This window comes from Peromyscus californicus, unplaced genomic scaffold (genome assembly GCF_007827085.1).
Source record: "Peromyscus californicus insignis strain IS unplaced genomic scaffold, ASM782708v3 Scaffold_12__1_contigs__length_115047231, whole genome shotgun sequence".
Lineage (NCBI taxonomy): Eukaryota > Metazoa > Chordata > Mammalia > Rodentia > Cricetidae > Peromyscus > Peromyscus californicus.
The window spans coordinates 91,109,030-91,127,055 of record NW_026294413.1 but is presented as its reverse complement, the minus strand read 5'-3'; the positions used below and the strand labels follow the sequence as shown (position 1 = coordinate 91,127,055).

Below are 18,026 nucleotides of genomic sequence, written 5' to 3'. Positions count from 1 at the left end.
CAGTCTATTTATTGAATGAGTAAATGAAGTTTACCCCAAGTGTTGTTTTAAAGATTAGACTAATTGTCACTTTAAAAGTTTGAATAGATCAATTCTCAGAATCTTTTTTACAAATCATAATCATTAAAAACTCTGACAATCTTTTTAAAATATTCAATATGCATAAACTTTTAATAATGAAAAGAATGAAAGCAAAACATATAATCAAAGCAATTTATTGTTAATTTTGTAGAAACAAATCAATATCAGCATACAATATTATTTTACAGTAATATTTATACACTCATAAGGTATAATGTGTCATATTATCTTAGAATAGTAATTGCCGAATTTCTGTTATTGATATAATTGACTATAATGTTATGACTTAAACATGTGAATAATTGTACTAGTGTGCAATAATGAACATACTGTTTAATCTTAACCAGTAATAAGTCACCAGAAAGGTATGACATGTGTGGGGGACACATTGCATTTCCAAAAGGCAATACTACTCTGTCATTCTCCAGGGACTGAAATATGAGTAGAGAGGAAATGACAAAGTTTTTGTGGAAGAGAATGTCCCAAAGACTCTTGTCATGGCCCCCAGGACCTCCTTATTCCTCAGGCTGTAGATGATAGGGTTGAGCATAGGGGTGAGGATAGTGTAGAAGACAGCCAGAATCTTATGTTCTGTGGGGGAACGGAGACTCCTGGGACGAAGGTAAGTCTAGACAAAAGATGCATAATAAAATGTCACCACAGTTGAGTTGAACATGTGGTGAAGGCCTTTTTCTTTCCTTGAGCACATATGGAAGACAGCAAAAAGGACCCATCCACAGGAAGCTGTGATGCCATGGAAAGGAAGTAGAAGAAACAGGCTTGTACTCACAAATACCATGTACTCATAAACCCAAGTGTCCATACAGGCCAGGGGCAACATGGCAGGGACATCCCAGAAAAAATGGTTAATGGACCTAGAATGGCAGTAAGAAATGTGAAGGAGATAGACTGTGTGTGATAAGGAGTTAATGGAGCCCAGTGTCCAAGATCCTATGATCGTCTCCAGACACATCATTTTGCTCATGGGAATAGGATAATGAAGAGGGTGGCAGATGGCCACGAAATGGTCATAGGCCATGGAGGCCAGGAACAAGCCCTCAGAACCTGTCATGTTCAGAAAGAAAAAGGATTGCACTCCACAGCCAGTAAGGTAATGCTTTTCTGGCCAGAGAGGAAGTTGAATGCCAGCTCAGGAACAGTGGTAGAGATATGCATCAGGTCCATGAGAGAGAGAGCTGACTGAGCAGAAAGTACATGGGGGTGTGGAGTTTGGGATCCACATGAATGAGGTGGATCATTGCTGAGTTGCCAAACAAGGCCACAGAGAATATGGAGATGATGAGCAGGAAAAGCAGTAGGCCTGTGCGATTTTGTGGTAATAATCCTAACAAAATGAAATCACGTGAGCTCTGATTCCATTTCTCCATGAAAATGTATTGCTTTCTCTTTCTTCAAAAGGGACCTGAAAGTAAAATGCACTTATACAAAGTAGAACAGGAGAATAAAGAGGAACTGGCTTGGAATGAATGCTTGCACTGAGTTGTTCTTACAACCAGCACCATCCTTCTATTGAATTTATTTTGAAATCTGAACTGAATGTTTCTTCCCCCTTGCCTCTGGCCAAGTTCTCAGTTCAGAGATACCTGTATGGTCATTTTATTTTTTAATAAATATTTTTGTTTTATAATTAATTTAATTTTACATATCAGCCACAGATTCCCCTGTCCTCCCTTCTCCAAACACCCAGGCTTCCCCCAACCTAATCCACCCTCTATTACCACCTCCTCCAAGGCACGTTCTTCCCTGGGAAGTCAGCCTAGCCTGGTAGATTCAGTTGAGGCAGGTCCAGGCCCCTTCTCCCTGCACCAAGGCTGAGCAAAGTGTCACAGCATAGGCCCAAGGTTCCAAAAAGCCAGCTCATGCACCAAGGACAGGTCCTGGTCCCACTGCCTGGGGGCCTCCTAAACAGTTCAAGCTCATCACCTGTCTCACTTATCCAGAGGGCCTGGTCCAGTTCCATGGGGGCTCCTCAGCTGTTGGTTCACAGTTCATGTGTTTCCGCTAGTTTGGCTATTTGGCCCTGTGCTTTTTCCATCATGGTCTTGATATCTCTTGCTCATATAATCCGTCCTCTCTCGTGCCCCTTGGACTCCTGGAGCTCCACCTGGGGCTTGGCTGTGGATCTCTGCATCTGCTTCCACCAGTCACTGGATGAGAGTTCTATCATGACAGTTAGGTTATTTGGCCAAAACATCTGACAATCTTTTAAAGCCTTCATAATGACAAGTTTCCATGCAAAAGGGAAATACCAACTTCGTAGTTATCAGTATTTCCTCTTCTGTCAGTATTTATGATAGTATTAACTATGAATAAGTAGAACAAAAAACACCCCACAAAAAGTTATTTAATTGTTACTAGCATAATAAGTATAAATAGTAAATGTAGTAAAAGCTATTGTGGAAATGGGAAATCTGTTGTCAAGAAGTTCCTGTTGTCACGATAATAAAACACCATGACAACAATTCAAGATAGATCATTGAAGAGACTTCATTTTCTCCAACAAGACAATATATGAAGTTATTGCTGTGTGTGGTAAGGGAGAGCTGTGTTGGTCAAGCACAGGTCTAACACAGAATCCTGCCTAATTTGTATAGTGTTCTGGGAATAGTGATAGTTAGAGCTATGCCAATTCAACCACTGAGTAGGCTGACATTTGGGATGAATAGAGTTTAAACCTCACCCACTATAGGCAGCCAAGAAAATAAGGAGATGACCCTTGCATCTTATACTCAAAATAAATCATTCTAAACATCATTTTACTGTTGCTGCTCTATATTATACATTATCATATGTTTTTAAATAAGATTTTGCTCATTAAGGCCCACCTGGATACCATCCCCACCAGGGTCCCTTCTGTCTTCTCCAGCTCCTCCTCCTCTTCCAATCTTCCTGCCTTTTCAGTCATCTTGGCTATGCCTGGGATCTCAGGGTGTACGTGTTGAGCACCACTGGAATTCTGGAGACCCAGGCCCATAGATTCCAGCCCATGGCCCCTGTTGTCTGGGGCCTATCAGTACACTAAAAAGCCACCCATTTCAGCCTTCAGCACCAAGGTCTCTAATAGCCCTGCTGCCATCCCAGAGAGCTGGGCAAGGTAAGGCAGGTTGGTCAGACAGTATAGAGACTCAGCACAGGAACTGCTAGGCATTTGGCCTCAGACCCTGGCCCAGGTCATGACCAAGATGAAGGCCATGCTTCAAGGCAGTGGGTGCTCTGAGCCCAGGCAAGTGGCAGCAGCTTGATAAGGAGGCTGGGGACACCAAAGAGTAGCTGCTGCTCCAGGTGCACCCTCCTAAGAGGCAGGATGAATTCCAGGACTTGCTTACTTCACTGAAGCAGATACAGCCTCAACTGCTGCCCATTCTCTGCCTGAAGGGCATCTTCAGACTGCCACAGCACACTGAGGGCATGGGTGAGTAGTAGTTCCTTGGGGCTCCCCTGGACTTCCACCCACCTCTTCTCTCTGCAGCTCACTCAGTGTGTCTAGGATCTGGTAGTGGCCACTACTCTACCTGAATGTCCAGGGTGACACCTTGTCTCTTAGCCCACGGGGAAGGGATCTGTGGCTGGACATGAATTTATACCTACTGCCTCTGTTCTGATTCTCTCAAGCAACAATAGCATGATAACAATAGCAGAAGCCTTTCCTTCCCTGTCCTGGTTGTCCTCAGTGGGACATGATGTCCTGTGTCATGTGGAGGTGGTAGAACACCTTGGAAAGATATGGTTCGTCCTCTTTTCAAACTCCTCACCAGAAGTTGAAATCAGTAAGAAGAGATTCTACACTAGGAGTACAAAGCCTAAGTTTTGATCCTGCCTATCCATTTAAGTATCACAAGTGTCTATTCTCTCTGTGCTTTATTCCTTCTTGCTTCCTGGAGGTCAGTATCCTTTCTGGTCCAGATTACCTGTGAATTATGCACAATGCCATACCCATATTTCTTTAGGAAATAATGGACCAGTTTAGGAAGTTACATGGTAGCATGTGAAAATCCTATAATGGTTGGTGAGGCTCAGTTCCCTCCTTGAGGGCTGAGTTTCCACTGGAAGAGAGATGGTGACTGATTCCTGTCAGTGCTGTCCTTTGGAACTGTGTTCTTGATGTGGAAGTGACTGATTCATGAGTGTGTATTCAGCGAGGGGTTCTTCTGGGTGTAGATGTAACCAACCTTCTTATTAAATAAGAAACACAGAACCAATGCAAAGAAGAAAGCCAAGAGGTCAGAGCTAAGAGCTAAAACCTTACCCTTCCTCCTGCAGTGGTCTTACCTCTCCGAACCAGAGCTACCCCTGTGTTAAAGTCTTTATATTGAGTTCCTATCCTGCCTTCTCATTGGTTGTAAACACAACCACATGACCTCCTCGTCACGGCCTGTCTGTATAGGCCTCCAGGTTTTCCATGATTGGTATTAAGATTAAAGGCATGTGTATCTAATAATGGCTGTATCCCTGAACACACAGAGACTTACCCAGCTCTGCCTACCAAGTGCTGGGATTACAAGCATACGCCACCAGTGCCATGCTTTCCTATGGCTTGCTAATAGCTCTGACCCCCGGGCAACTTTATTTATTAACATACAAATAACATTTTAATACAAATAAAATATCACCATATCTGAGAGTTTGTTCCAGATGATAGGCTTGTCCTGAATGAGCTGAGAGTGGAAGGCATAGAGCAGAGGAAGCAGGAGAGCTCGCACTCATGGTGTGTATCCTTGCAGGAACTTTACCTTACCACGTCAAAATGCCATTATTTGTATGTGCTCTATCTATTATTTATATTCTAACTAAATAGTCAACTATGGCTGCTGTGGTTAAATTGCTCAAGAAGGATTTAATGCCAAGATTTGAATTATCGTGTGTTGCATATTTAATACATGCAACCATTGAAAGAGCATGTGAGTGAGTCTTCGGTGGGTCATGCCTACTTAAGTGTGAATTAATCCACATAACAAAATCAATAGCCATAAGCTGGTAAAGGAAAGAGAATGCAGGGAGCTGGAAAAAAAGAATAAAAAGCAAAAACAAAAGCAAAACAAAAACAAAATCCTTTAGCAATTTGTGTGCTATAGTTTAAGAAGACTTGTTTCTGTGACCATTAAAAGTCCCAATGATGAATGACATTATTTTACAAGTTGTTAATGGTTGCAGCACCTACCTCCATGGTCCATCTCCACCCTCCTTTTGTAGATGTATCCAACCTTCTTACTAAATAAGAAACACAGAACCAATGCAAAGAAGTAAGCCAAGAGGTCAGAGCTAAGAGCTAAAACCTTACCCTTCCTCCTGCGGTGGTCCTACCTCTCCGAATCAGAGCTACCCCTGTGTTAAAGTCTTTATATAGAGTTCCTGTCCTGCCTTCTCATTGGTTGTAAACCCAACCACATGACCGCCTCGTCACGGCCTGTCTGTATAGGCCTCCAGGTTTTCCATGATTGGTATTAAGATTAAAGGCATGTGTATCCAATAATGGCTGTATCACTGAACACACAGAGACTTACCCAGCTCTGCCTACCAAGTGCTAGGATTAAAGGCGTGCACCACCAGTGCCCTGCTTTCCTATGGCTTGCTAATAGCTCTGACCCCCGGGCAACTTTATTTATTAACATACAAATAACATTTTAATACAAATAAAATATCACCATATCCTTTCTTTAGATGGAAGAAATTCACATACAGAGAGGCTAAAATGGCAACCACATAACAGAGCATTTCATGAGTGTCTCTGCTGTCTCCTCCTTGAACTTCTGGCTTTTGCACTCTATTCCTCAGATCTGCACTCTGTCCCTGTAACTATGGTTATTGCAGTTCCTGGGCCGAGACCTTAGCCTCCTTCTATAGCCCTTTGAAGTTGCTCAGAAGGGGCTGTCACATGTTCTAGATGGAGAAGGACAAACTCAAAATGACTTTTCCCTTATAAGTAGTTCTATTTATTTCTGAAGAAGGAAGTTTGTCAAAGATCTGTTTCCAGAAATCTTGCTGAAGAAGCACAGAATTAGAGGGCAACCAAGAGTTCTTCACAGGCATGTGTGTGCATCAGCCCTAGGGTTAATCTCTGGCCTAAGGTAATTAGTGGACACATTGTCACTCATTACTAACACTCGGCATACCTGGCAGCTGAGGTATTTCCCTGATCTGACCTTTAAGGAGCTTCTCCTGACCTCCATAGAAGGACATAGAATAAGGTTGAGATTCATCTCTAGGACTGTGATTTAAGATCCATTTCCCCATATCCAAATTTTAATAGTCAGGAAACCCGTAGAACAATACATTACATTGAAGTTAATGTTGTATTATTTTATAGATGAAAAGAATTTAGGCCGGGCAGTGGTGGCACATGCCTTTAATCCCAGCACTTGGGAGGCAGAGGCAGGCTGATCTCCGTGAGTTTGAGGCCAGCCTGTTCTCCAAAGCGAGATCCTAGAAAGGCGCAAAGCTACACAGAGAAACCCTGTCTCGGAAAAAAAAAAACAAAACATAAAACAAAAAAAAAGAATTTAGAACAGCACTTGAGAGGGAAGACACTACCAAGAGCCATTGGTTGACAAGGTGATGATGTTTGAGTCAATGGGTGTCTCTTTATAAATCTGTGATAGGGAAACACATTTTGGGTACAGGAAAAAACAAGACCTCCTGCTTTTGGACAGATACGCTGCTGTTGAGCATGTCATGAATTACTTTCCCATTTCCCTGACTTGTGCAAACCCGTGTCACAGAGTGGTTTCTTAGCATCTTCTTTATATTAATTTCCCAAGCACAGCAGGACAAGAATTGATTTTAGCCCACAGGTCCAGGTAATAGTCCATTTTGGGGCATATCAAGGCAGGAACTGTGTCAATCACATCCACAGTCAAGAGCAGAGAGATACAAATGCAGACATGCTGCCTCCTTGCCTCTGCATATGCTCCAGCTTCTTCACTGTTAAACAGTTCAGGTCTCAGCAATGAAGTGGTTCTGCATACTTTAGGGTGAGATCTCCATCTGATTAACAATCTATAATCTCCAACAGATGTGCTCAAAGTCAACTTAACCTAAACAATTCCTCATAGAGGCTCTCTCTTCCCAGGAGACTCTAGTTTGTGTAAATATAAGAGTAATTAAAAATTAACACTCACACTGCCCCAGCATCATTGTTATGCTTCATGGTTATAGGAAACATGAAAGAAACAATTTTGAATGAGGGAGCAACATTGAACAATCTCAGTAGACATTTCAGCCATTTGGTGCCTTCCTACAAACCCAAATAACTCTGATTTCGATTTCTCTTGCTTGTTTTGTAGCCATTTTCTGTCAAGCCCTAGTTATTTACCCAGCTAGTCAAGAGACCTGATACTAGAAGAACTAAAGATTATACCACAGTGCTTCCCAGGTAAAAATCATTTGACCTGTTACTAAGTCTTGTGGAAGAAAGACATCAAATGAAAAATCACTGTTCCTGGTTATAGACTAGCAACTGTAGATATCCAGGGTGTTCAGGATCTTCCTGCCTCCTCCAGACTGATCAGAGCTTTCCCAAATCCTGTATTGAGGTGGAATTGTCCCCTGTGTAGACAAAGATGATAGTGCTGGTCAGAGGAGCAGAGTTATTACGTCAGTGGGTCAGAACAAGGAAAAATGTGCAAGGAGTCAGATACCTGCTGAGCAGAATGTCAGCTACTGTTTTCTCATGTCCAGAAAGGAAGAGTTAGGGCTCCTTCTATCAGGAAAGGTTTTCTTACAATTTTTTCTTAAAATCTCAATGATGGAATGTTTACCTGGTGTCTCCTGAAATGAAGTAGCCTCAGTGAGAGCTCTGCAAAATCCTTTGATATAGGCTTCCCAAAGTAAGGTCTGGTGTAGTGTTCATGACTGTGAGTAGTAGTCAGATTTAATAAAGTAGTACACTCACTCTACCAATACCCTTGCTTGGGTATTGATCTTTTCATCTATCTCTTGATTAGTATCTGCTAATATTTTGCTGTAATAGTATTTTTACAGATCATATACGCCATATTTGACACCTCTCTTTATATTCCAGTAACCATTCCTGGGATTGGTTATAAAAACTTACAAATGAACCTTAGCATGGCAAAACAACATCTTAGTGCTTCCAATTATAGGTGTGCCTTTTATTCCTCTTATCAAAATATATCTTTCATTGAGAAGGTTAGTGTTAACATGTAATATAGTCAAGAAATAAAACATTATTCTTGATTCAGTGATATAAGTGTCCTTGTTTTCACCCCAAAATCTCAGTGATCAGAAAGCATCTTGATGTCTCTTGCTCCAAATTAAAGATAGGTTTACTCTCCATCCCACAGTCATGGGTTTGTTGTCTACATTCAATTGTTTCATTATTAGGTGGTCTTGGGGATGCTATCCTGGTCAGATCGAAAGCCATCTAGGACTTCATGAATTTCCCACAAAAATATAAACATATCCTTGCCTCAAGATTAGATTATCAGGCCCTCTCCATAGACTAGTTTATCTTTTGACTTAACATTTTCTTTAGTCTGTGTATACTTTAAGGCAAAATGCTTTAAGGGAAGCAGAAAACAATTATACTTTAAAGTGGAAAAATTAATGGTTAACTTGGCTAAATGTAGTATTGTGTGTAGTTTTACCTATGTTCAGAAATATTGCCCTTTTATTTTTGAAACTTGCCAATTTAATTATTAGACAGCATTTTACAACAGTTGGATCTTATGGCTAGTAAGGGATTTTAGTAACATGGTTAATATTCCATAAAGTGTAAAATTCTTGAAGGTGTTGGCTAGTATAAGCAGGACCATTACCAATTTTAAGTTGTAAAAGGAGTCCTAGCATGGACACCCATAAAGAACTATTTGACAAAGTCAAGTTTTAGATAAAACACAATTGTATTTTTGTGGAAATGCCCAGTGCTAAACACAGGTTGTGCTCTGCAACTGATTAGCTAGAGAGGCTTCATGCATGCCTGCAGTGATCCAATTCCGAGTATAGACATCTCGACACTTGACAGCTAAGAAAGAATAATTGTAGATGAAAACAACCAAATACACTAAGAGACACTGCCAGCCGCCACCATGACAAGCAGCATGTGAAGATGCTGGTAAGCCACGAGCCACATGGCGAGGTATAGATTTATAGAAATGAATTAGTTTAAGATATAAGAACAGTTAGCAAGAAGCCTGGCATGGCCATACATTTTGTAAGCAATATAAGTCTCTGTGTGTTTACTTGGTTGGGTCTGAGCGGCTGTGCGACTGGCGGGTGATAGAGATTTGTTCTGACTGTGGGCCAGGCAGGAAAACTCTAGCTACAAACTGATGGAATATAGTAAGTTTTTACCTTTGAGCTGTACAGTCAGGGGAAGGTACCATCCATTTTGAGGAGTGTGAAGAATTTGTGTATAAAATATATGTTCCTTGTCTTTTTGAAGAACAATCTGTAAAATCACTAAGAGCAAACTCTACAGGATTTTTAGATGTAATTTTGGGTCATACCCATTGAGCATTTTCAGAAACTCTTAAAAGCTGATGTACTGGGTAGTGATTATCTATAGATCCCATGTAACATGCTAACGCAATCTGCCATGGTCATCAATTTAAATCAAATAAGCTGCATATTATCTACTGGCTGTAATTTCTGTTTTTTGCTCCATACCAGGAAGTTGTTTAAAAAGTGTCCTTTCCATTATCATTAAGTCTATCATTTCTTGATAATAAGGAGATGCAGGTACTTGTGGAGAATCATACCTCACATCAATGTCTATAATACTGTTACCTTCCGGATATATACTTTAATAGGAGATGAACACTCACTTTCTTTCCCTCATGGAAGTACTGAGGCATTTCCAAAAAATCAGAGAGCAATCTCTGGCTATGGAACAAAAGGGTACTGAAGCATTTCTCTTGAGTCCCAGGAGAGATTCCTAGAATGGGAAACCTGACTTGTGAAGAGTTATGAGGAGATCTGGTTAGCAGGGAGGCAATGTCAGTTCCCCATGACATCAGGGGTGTCTCATGCCTGGACATTCTATTGTATCCTGGAGACTTTAGAATGTTATCTGATTTCACCTGTGCTGTAGCAACACCAACTGCCTTTGGACAGTTGGTTCAGTGCCCTTACAGTTCAGTCATGAACATGTTGGGAAGACTCAGGACTCTATTTGGTCGAGAGAAAGGAGAGGGAAGAGAAACCAGAGAGAGGCAGACACAAGCTGGCCTTCAGCCCCAATGTGAACGATCAAGAAAGAAATGGTCCAGAAGATGGTACAGTAAGTTGTGGGCAGGAAATTGGGATGTTCCTGCAGGACATGGGCTTGAGCTGAATCTTCCAGTAATGGGACACAGGAGGTAGGAGTCTCTGGGAACCAACTGGACTTTCCTGCTTGTCATGGCTCCTGAAATTCAAGGATTCCAGAAGAGTAATTTGTCTGTCCCAGAAATCAGGAGCGAGTAAGGCCAAAGCTGTTGTGCTGAGAGATCTTGCCTTTCAATCCTACAGGAGGGTAGGGGTTGAGAGGGTACAAAAAGGCCAGCATTAGGGTAGGAAGTTCAAGTGAACTGTGCCCAGCAAAAAGCAGGTCATCAATATACTTCAACCTCAGTGTCTTCATTAATCTACAGCCAACCAGCTCAGTGCAACCTCCTTTGTCACTGAGGCATCTTGGTGAGGATGGTGACCATATTCTGTCCTTGTGTAGCTTCTCCATTTTTGCCATGTGCTTAGAGTGACCTGTCAGGATATTTTTGCATCTTTAAAGACCTGAAGGCTTGTGGACTGTGTCACTTTTACCTTGCATTTGAACCCTGCAGCCAAGTTAAATGCAGAGTGCAGAGCTGTTAATAAGCCTGAGGAGGCTCTCTCCTTAGTTACCTAAAACATGTGCTAAAGGAGCAGAGAAAATCAGCTGGCTGAGACACCTATCTCCTGTCACAGAGACGGGAGACCTAAGATGCCCACCGGGGGCATCTCAGTCCAGGGCAAAATTCTTTGGGGTGTCACTGAATTGCTTGCTTACATCCTTTCTCAAATACCTCCTCAGGTCTCAGGGTGACCTGTTCATTCTCTATGTCTTGTCACAATGCACGTTCACTTGTGTTCATTCATCTACCCACAGGGGCCTCCAAGGAGCCACCACCCACTCCAACAAGCCTCACAAAGAGGCAAGTGAAGCAGAAGGTGGAGAGCCTGACCACTCAGCTCCAGGTGATGACCGCCCAACGCAATGATCTGAGAGATCGCCTCATCTTAGTAACCGAAGGATCCTTGGACAACAGGTATTTACTGTTTCAAACTCCATGGTGACTGTCTCGGTTCCACAATTTCACCCTTAGTTTATTTTGTCTAAGAAACAGGCTTCTGGGAGGTTGGGTGTCCCTTTGCCCAACACCATTTCTCTAAATGCTTCCCTGAAGCAAAACCTGACACATGGGCATGAGTGAGATGGGGACATAGACTGTTCTGCTTCCTCCAAATGAAAATCAGAGCCTGTGACCTGAATCACATAACTCAGGATTTGAGGCAGTAGTGTGTGAATTCCCAGCATACATTTGGAGAGATCCTGTCAAGTGGTGGCTAGTGTGAGAATGCTGTTATTTTTTTTTACTTGCCTGGAAAGACATTGTGTGCTGGATGCTTCTAGTAGCAGCTGGAGAGTTTTTGTACCACATCTTAATATGTGGCAGCAAGGCCTGGTACTGATGTCTGCTGCGCTTGGTCCTCTCTAAGATGACACAATTGCATGCATTAATTTGTCATCTCAATGAGAGCATTTTATCACCTTTCCCTCTCTCAGTTTCTCCCTCTGACTCTCTCTCTCTCTCTCTCTCTCTCTCTCTCTCTCTCTCTCTTTCTCTTTCTCTCCTCCATCTTTCTGTGTCTATGTGTTTGTGTGTTTGTGCATATGTGTACCTCTTCACCCTGCAATCAAGTGTCTATGGTTGGGCATGAAGTGTTGCTTGTCTCGGTATCTAGGTGTTGTCTACTTGGTGTACTGGGAGCCCCATTTTGAGTAGCATAGCCCTTTGTCAGTGTGTTCACCTTGGTGTCAACTTGGAATGCCCTGGGGGAATTTATGAAGCTGTCATAATATTGAGTCCCATCTTCTGAAATGCTCATGATGTGATTTTAGCCTCCATGGCAATGTAAGCACCCTGGAATGAGAATCTCTTATTTGAAGACAGCAGAAACATCACAGTTTCTGGTGGACCCAGACCTGTGATAGACTCGTGGGAACTCCATAACAAGCTGTGCAGGACTCCTGAAGGAGAATATTCAGTCCCAGTTGCATCCATCTTAACATCCTGACTCTGCTGGCCTGGGACCAGAAGAGCAAGTGTAATAAGCAGCCAGAGGTCCCAGTACATAGGAGCCATTATGTGGCATCTTATTAATTCCAGTAATATAGAACATACACTGAATTCATGTGAACCTTGAGGCCTGTATTCATGGAATTCTTTGTTTCTGGGTCCAGGCCCTACCACAGGCCAAATCCTTTCTGGGAAAAGCTCAAGATGGAACATCAGCAGGTCATGTCAGCCCTGCAGAAGTTTGAGAATGAGAATTTGGAGGCCTCACAGAAGCTCAGTGAGCTGACCAAAGGGAAAGTCTTCCTTTGGTAAGTGCTTATCTTGGCAGGGACCCCAACTGTTGTAAAACAGCCAACTCCAATTTTCTTTGTGTTTGAACTGCAGGGTCTGCAGATGTGCTTCTAGTTTTTCTGCTTCTTAGCCAGCAGCATTGGCAAGCAGCATTTGGACTTATGCCTCTTTACTTAGGTTTGCTAAGGTTTAAAGAGACTACTAGCTCTTCCAAGCACCATATTGTCATTCAGTAGCCTCCAGATCAGTGGTTATTAACCTTCCTAAGGCTGTGATACTTTAATACATTGATTCATTGTTTTGATGACCCCAAACCATAAAATTATTTTGTAGCATTGTCTTAAGTTTATTTTGCCACTGTTAATAATTTTAATGTAAATGTCTACATAGGACATCTAATATGTGTCCCTTTTGAAAGGCTCCTTAGATCCCAAAGGGTTCACAACCCACATACTGAGAACCACTGGTTAGATGAGCAATTGTCCTCAGGAGAGGGTTGTTAGGCAGGAGCTGACTGATACGGGATCTATGCACCCTTTGGGTCTCCTACTTCCCCAAGTGTACTTGCACATTACCTGCTGGCGTTTCCTCATGACAGTGGATTAGGAAAGGTGGAGTACTGCTCTTGTTTATGGAAGTGCATGAATTTCTGTTATTTGGGGGGGGGGTTTCAGAAATAGTTTGATTCTTGCAGGAAATAACTGTTCTCTGCTTTTGGCCTTGAGTGCAACTGTCATTACTGTTAAAGTTTCTTGCTTACATCTTCCTGTGAACCTGGGTTAGGGGTGGGTTGTTGAGGCATGGTGTTGTGGGTGACCAGGTGGCTGACATGGTCTTACTATTTGGAGTGTGTTTCCAGTGATCTGCAGAGCCGGCTCCTGATGGAGCAGAGTCAGCTCAAAAAGAAATTGGATATGCAGAGGCAAGAGAAGGAGAACATACTGGAGTTTTGGGTCATGGTGAAGTACCACTTGGGTGACTTGCAAGTGCTCAGTAAGGATCAAGAAGAGATCAGTGACCTCCAGAACCAGCAACAGCAGGTAGGGACAGGCAGCTGGGTCACAGTTAGGTCCAGCATCATTTACTTATGTAACCTTACCAAATCTACCCATCCAGACACCTGTGCTCTATCTCATCACTTTCCTCATTCATACACCCATCCATCCACCCACTTCATGACATAAAATTGTTCATTCTGTGTTTGTGCATTAGTATTTCTAAGAAGTGAGTCTCCTCTGAGAATCTTGGTCATTGGCATGCAATCCCTGATACTCTTCTTGAACCTGTAGTCAATGCGGAGAAACAGGTCAATCACTCATCACACAGCTACATGTCATTATGATGGGAGGATTGTTATACATAGAATTGAGTTCAAGAGTAACAATTTTTCTAACAAACTCCACTAGTTCAAGAGTATGCCCTCGTAGGCCATCTCAGTTCCCAGGAATGGAAAGCTGAGTTTTGGAACTTTGCTTAAAGGCTGGTGTGCTTATTTTAAAGATAACTGCTCCTCTATCACTTTGCTGTTTTCATTTCACCCCTTTCTCTGTCACTCTCTCTCTCTCCGTGGTGTGTGTGTGTGTGTGTGTGTGTGTGTGTGTGTGTGTGTGTGTGTGTGTAAAATAGAGGCATGTGGGAGTGCAGTGCATATTTCATGTGGATGACAGCTAGAGGAGACCACTGGGTTTCTCTCTTGGTCAGTCTCTGTCTTATGAACTTCAAGCAGGCTTTCTCATGTGCCCATGAGCTTGAAATTTCGTGAGATTGACTGACCAATAAGCTCTTGGGATTCTGTGTGTGTGCTTGCACATGTGTGAGAATGTATTGACTATACTCTACTCAGCCCTCCAATAAGGACACAATCTTGTAATGAACAGGAGCAGCAAAGAATGGAAGAGAGACTCCAGAGCTTGCTGAAGCAGAAGGAGCTGGTCACACAGCAAAAACACCTGGCAATAAAGCTGCAGCATCATTTGACTGTCTCCCAGATGAGGTAGGAACCCAGGCTGAAGTTGGGGTATGGAGCCAATTGTGTCCTCTGTACCAGGGCTCTCTGTCCTTTGTGGGCTTTTGCTTATCAGCAAGTCTCCCTGCTCCAAAATGGGTAGACCAACTCAGAACTCAGAGTATTATGCTGGTCCCATCAACAAGAACTCCTGTCCAGCAAACAATATGTTTGATACTCCCTTTGTCTGTACACTTGTGTCCCATTACTCCCTTCTGATCTCTCTGGTATGTTCTCAGCAGGCTTTCCTTGAACTCACAGAGCTCTGACTGCTTTTGCCTCCCAAGTGATGGGATTTAAAGGTGTGCCTCACCATATCTGACTGAAATTACATTTTTATTCAGGATTAGCACCTGTAGGATGAGATTTGCACCCTTGTCACTATTTGATGTCACACTGGCTGTCTTCATTGTTTGAGCATTTCCCATGTAAAGTGTACTGGGGATATAATACGTTTAGTCATTGGCAGGATGAACCCAGGTAGATGTCTCTGAACCTTCACCGAGTGTTGTGGAACAGACTCCTCTAGAGTGCCAGGATGTAGATTCCCAGTTGTAGGCCTAAGGATAACACAGCTCTTCTTTTTAATGCCAGAGCCAATGTAGTGACAATGTTCTCAGACACATGGCTCAAGAAATACTGCTCTAGCATGAGAGGCTCCATCTTGTGTATTACCTGGATGCAAGGTTGTATTAAGTCTATGTATATAAAGTGAGGTGGTCTATTTAAAATTATTTTTTATTCATTTTCCATACCAACCACAGATTCCCCTTTCTTCCCTCCTCCCACTCCCCACTCACCTTCTTCCCTGACCCTTCATCTCCTCCTCCAACAGGGTAAGTTCTCCCATGGCAGGAGAGTTAAGCCTGATACATTCTGTTGAGGCAGGACCAAGCCCCTCCCCACTTTATCAAGCAAGAGCAAGGTGTCTGACCATAGGTAATGGGATCCAGAAAGACAGCTCATGCTCCAGGAATAGATCCTGATCCCACTGCCAGGGGCCCTTCAAACACAACCACCTCTACAACTATCACCCATATGTAGAAGTTCACAACTGTCAGTCTAAATTTCCTGACTTCTTTTGAGCTTGGTTCAGTTGTTTCTGTAGATATCCTCATCATGATATTTACCACCCTTACTCATGTAATCCCTCTAAAAGAGAAAAGAAGGAATACAGCTGGAATTGTAAGGTTTTCTCTATCAAACCTGTGACAGCATTATACAACATGGAGAGGAAAATAAAATAATATCAATTAAAATCAGGCATAAGGACAGGTGTATGTCATTGTTCATGTCTTTAATCCAAGCACTTTGGGAGCACAGGCAGGAAATCTCTGGCCTCTTGTAGCCATCCTAGAATATCTATCTAGTCAGCCAGAGTTGCATATTGTAACCCTGCCTAGAAAGAAATAAACAGAAATTGGACAAGAAAAAATGAGGTATTTGATGAGAACCTCATCATGAACAGTCTGTGTATCTCCATTGTGCTATTATATATGACTTTAATATGCTACTCCTTTTATTTAAATGATGTCGCTATACTGTATGAAAAAGTCCAGGTCTTTCTCATTAGAGCACAGTTCATATAGTACTCATATCAACATCTGATACTTCTTTAGGGCAGAAAATAATTCAAGGCCCAACTATTCTGTGACACTTATTCCTTAGGTGTACATACAATGACTGCTGCCAAATATCAGTGTTGACTGTCCAGCACAATTGAGTTTTTGTGATATCACTGAATGACAGGTGACGTGGTGGATCCCCACCAGGACTCTGCCCTTACTAACTTCCTCCTCTAGGTCAGAAAATCTCCAACATGAGCTGGAACAATCCACATGTCAGGATGAGAGCCTCCTGCCGACAGAGCTGCTGCAGCAGGAGCACTAAGTGTCATAAGCAAGTGAGCCATCATGACATCCCATCCCCAGAAACTCGGCATTTGTGGGGTGGAGTTCTTCCTTGATTCTGGTTTCCTATGTGTGAATAGGCCCAGAATTTATCTAGCTAGTGACCTAGCAAGGCTGTTTTTAGATCTGATTGCCTTTTCTTCTCTCACAGCACCCTTTTTGAGAACTGAGGAGGCTGAAGGAATCCATAGTCAACTAGAAACCCTGACATTCTCCACTCTATGATCAAGGCCTCCTCAGAACAAGACATGTACTACTAGTTGTGAAATCACCAGTGAGGCAAATATCATCTGCCCTGAAGATCATCCATCCATAATCTGATCCATGTGTCTGTTGACTCACTAGTTATGGAATAAAGAAACCATCAAGAACATGCTTGAGATTCAAAAAAATAAACACCAAGAGTTATGCAGAAAAAGCTGACATCTACCAGCAAGTGTTCCCAGTGAGGGCCACAACAACATGGAGAGAGAATATGTTTCCACTCATAGTTACTCTGAAAGTTTATTGCTACAAACTTTTGGTAGCTGACTGAGTGTTGAGCCCTTCATATGTGGAGGGAGATATGTCAACAGAGACTGTGTTGATGTCATGCTGCTATCCAGACAGACCACACAAAGGAAACATCATATTCTCACTCCAGTCCAGTGTGGGAACTACTCAATTTCATGCACAGGTGATGGTGAAATGAATTGTTCTGAGAGATGATTTAGGAAGGATGTCACCATGAGCTGTTATGTCTTTTGGTAACAGATGCTCCCCATGTCCTTTTTTGCTCTTGAATGGGCACACAGACACATGTTGGCAGACAGAATCATATAATGGCCAACATGACATAAGATCAACTTTGGCAAGGACTTAACCTAGAAGTCCCAAAGTGCCATGACTACACTGGTCTTGAAGAGGGTATTTCAATTCAGGGTTGTCTTCCAACTTCTATCCAAAGCCAGCCACAGACTGCAGGATATCTGCATGAAGAGAAAGCTTCTTATGTAAATAGTTTTGGTTTGTTTTGGGGTTTACATGAATTTAGGTTTTGTTGTTCTTTGTTTTGTTTTGCTGTTTTTTTTTATTTTTTGGTTGTTTGTTCTTTCTTTGATTTTATATTTTGCTAAAGCTATACATTGGATATACTAAACACCCCTTTAAGGCCCTATTCAGTCAAATTTCTGTAATTTCACAAATAAAAAAATTTCCAACTCTTCATTCTTTCCTTTAAATTTTTATTGACTTTACTTTCCAACCACAGATCCAACTCTCATTGCTCCTCCCTCTCCTGCCTACCACATTCCCCCACCCCTCCTGCCCTCCTCCAAAAGGGTAAGTTCTCCCATAGGGGACAGATAAACCTGGTACATTCTCTTCATTCTGAAAGTAGCTTTGTAGTCAGTTGTGGTAACATTAGAACTCAACAGACAGAGGTGAATCTCGTCAAGTCCCAGG

The 18,026-nt window shown here is 42.3% G+C and overlaps 1 protein-coding gene and 1 pseudogene across 1 annotated transcript; one reads left to right on the top strand and one right to left on the bottom strand.

Annotated features, from left to right (window-relative positions):
- Positions 1 to 490: 490 nt before the first annotated feature.
- Positions 491 to 1,469, bottom strand: LOC128106979 (olfactory receptor 2L13-like; annotated as a pseudogene).
- A 9,667-nt stretch (positions 1,470 to 11,136) lies between these two features.
- On the top strand, positions 11,137 to 17,652 carry LOC128106978 (disks large homolog 5-like). Its single transcript, XM_052732344.1, has 6 exons — positions 11,137 to 11,345; positions 12,542 to 12,685; positions 13,528 to 13,708; positions 14,546 to 14,661; positions 16,476 to 16,576; positions 16,735 to 17,652. Exons 1-5 carry the CDS (start codon positions 11,137 to 11,139, stop codon positions 16,561 to 16,563), a joined length of 738 nt encoding a protein of 245 aa, XP_052588304.1. The 3' UTR covers positions 16,564 to 16,576; positions 16,735 to 17,652.
- Positions 17,653 to 18,026: the final 374 nt, after the last annotated feature.

Bases quoted from the DNA above. Each gene is read 5' to 3' on its own strand.
- LOC128106978 (XM_052732344.1), top strand. From the start codon at position 11,137: ATGTCTTGTCACAATGCACGTTCACTTGTGTTCATTCATCTACCCACA. The intron at 12,686-13,527 runs GTAAGTGCTTAT...GTGTGTTTCCAG, and splicing joins AAAGGGAAAGTCTTCCTTTG to TGATCTGCAGAGCCGGCTCC. The intron at 13,709-14,545 runs GTAGGGACAGGC...TGTAATGAACAG, and splicing joins TCCAGAACCAGCAACAGCAG to GAGCAGCAAAGAATGGAAGA.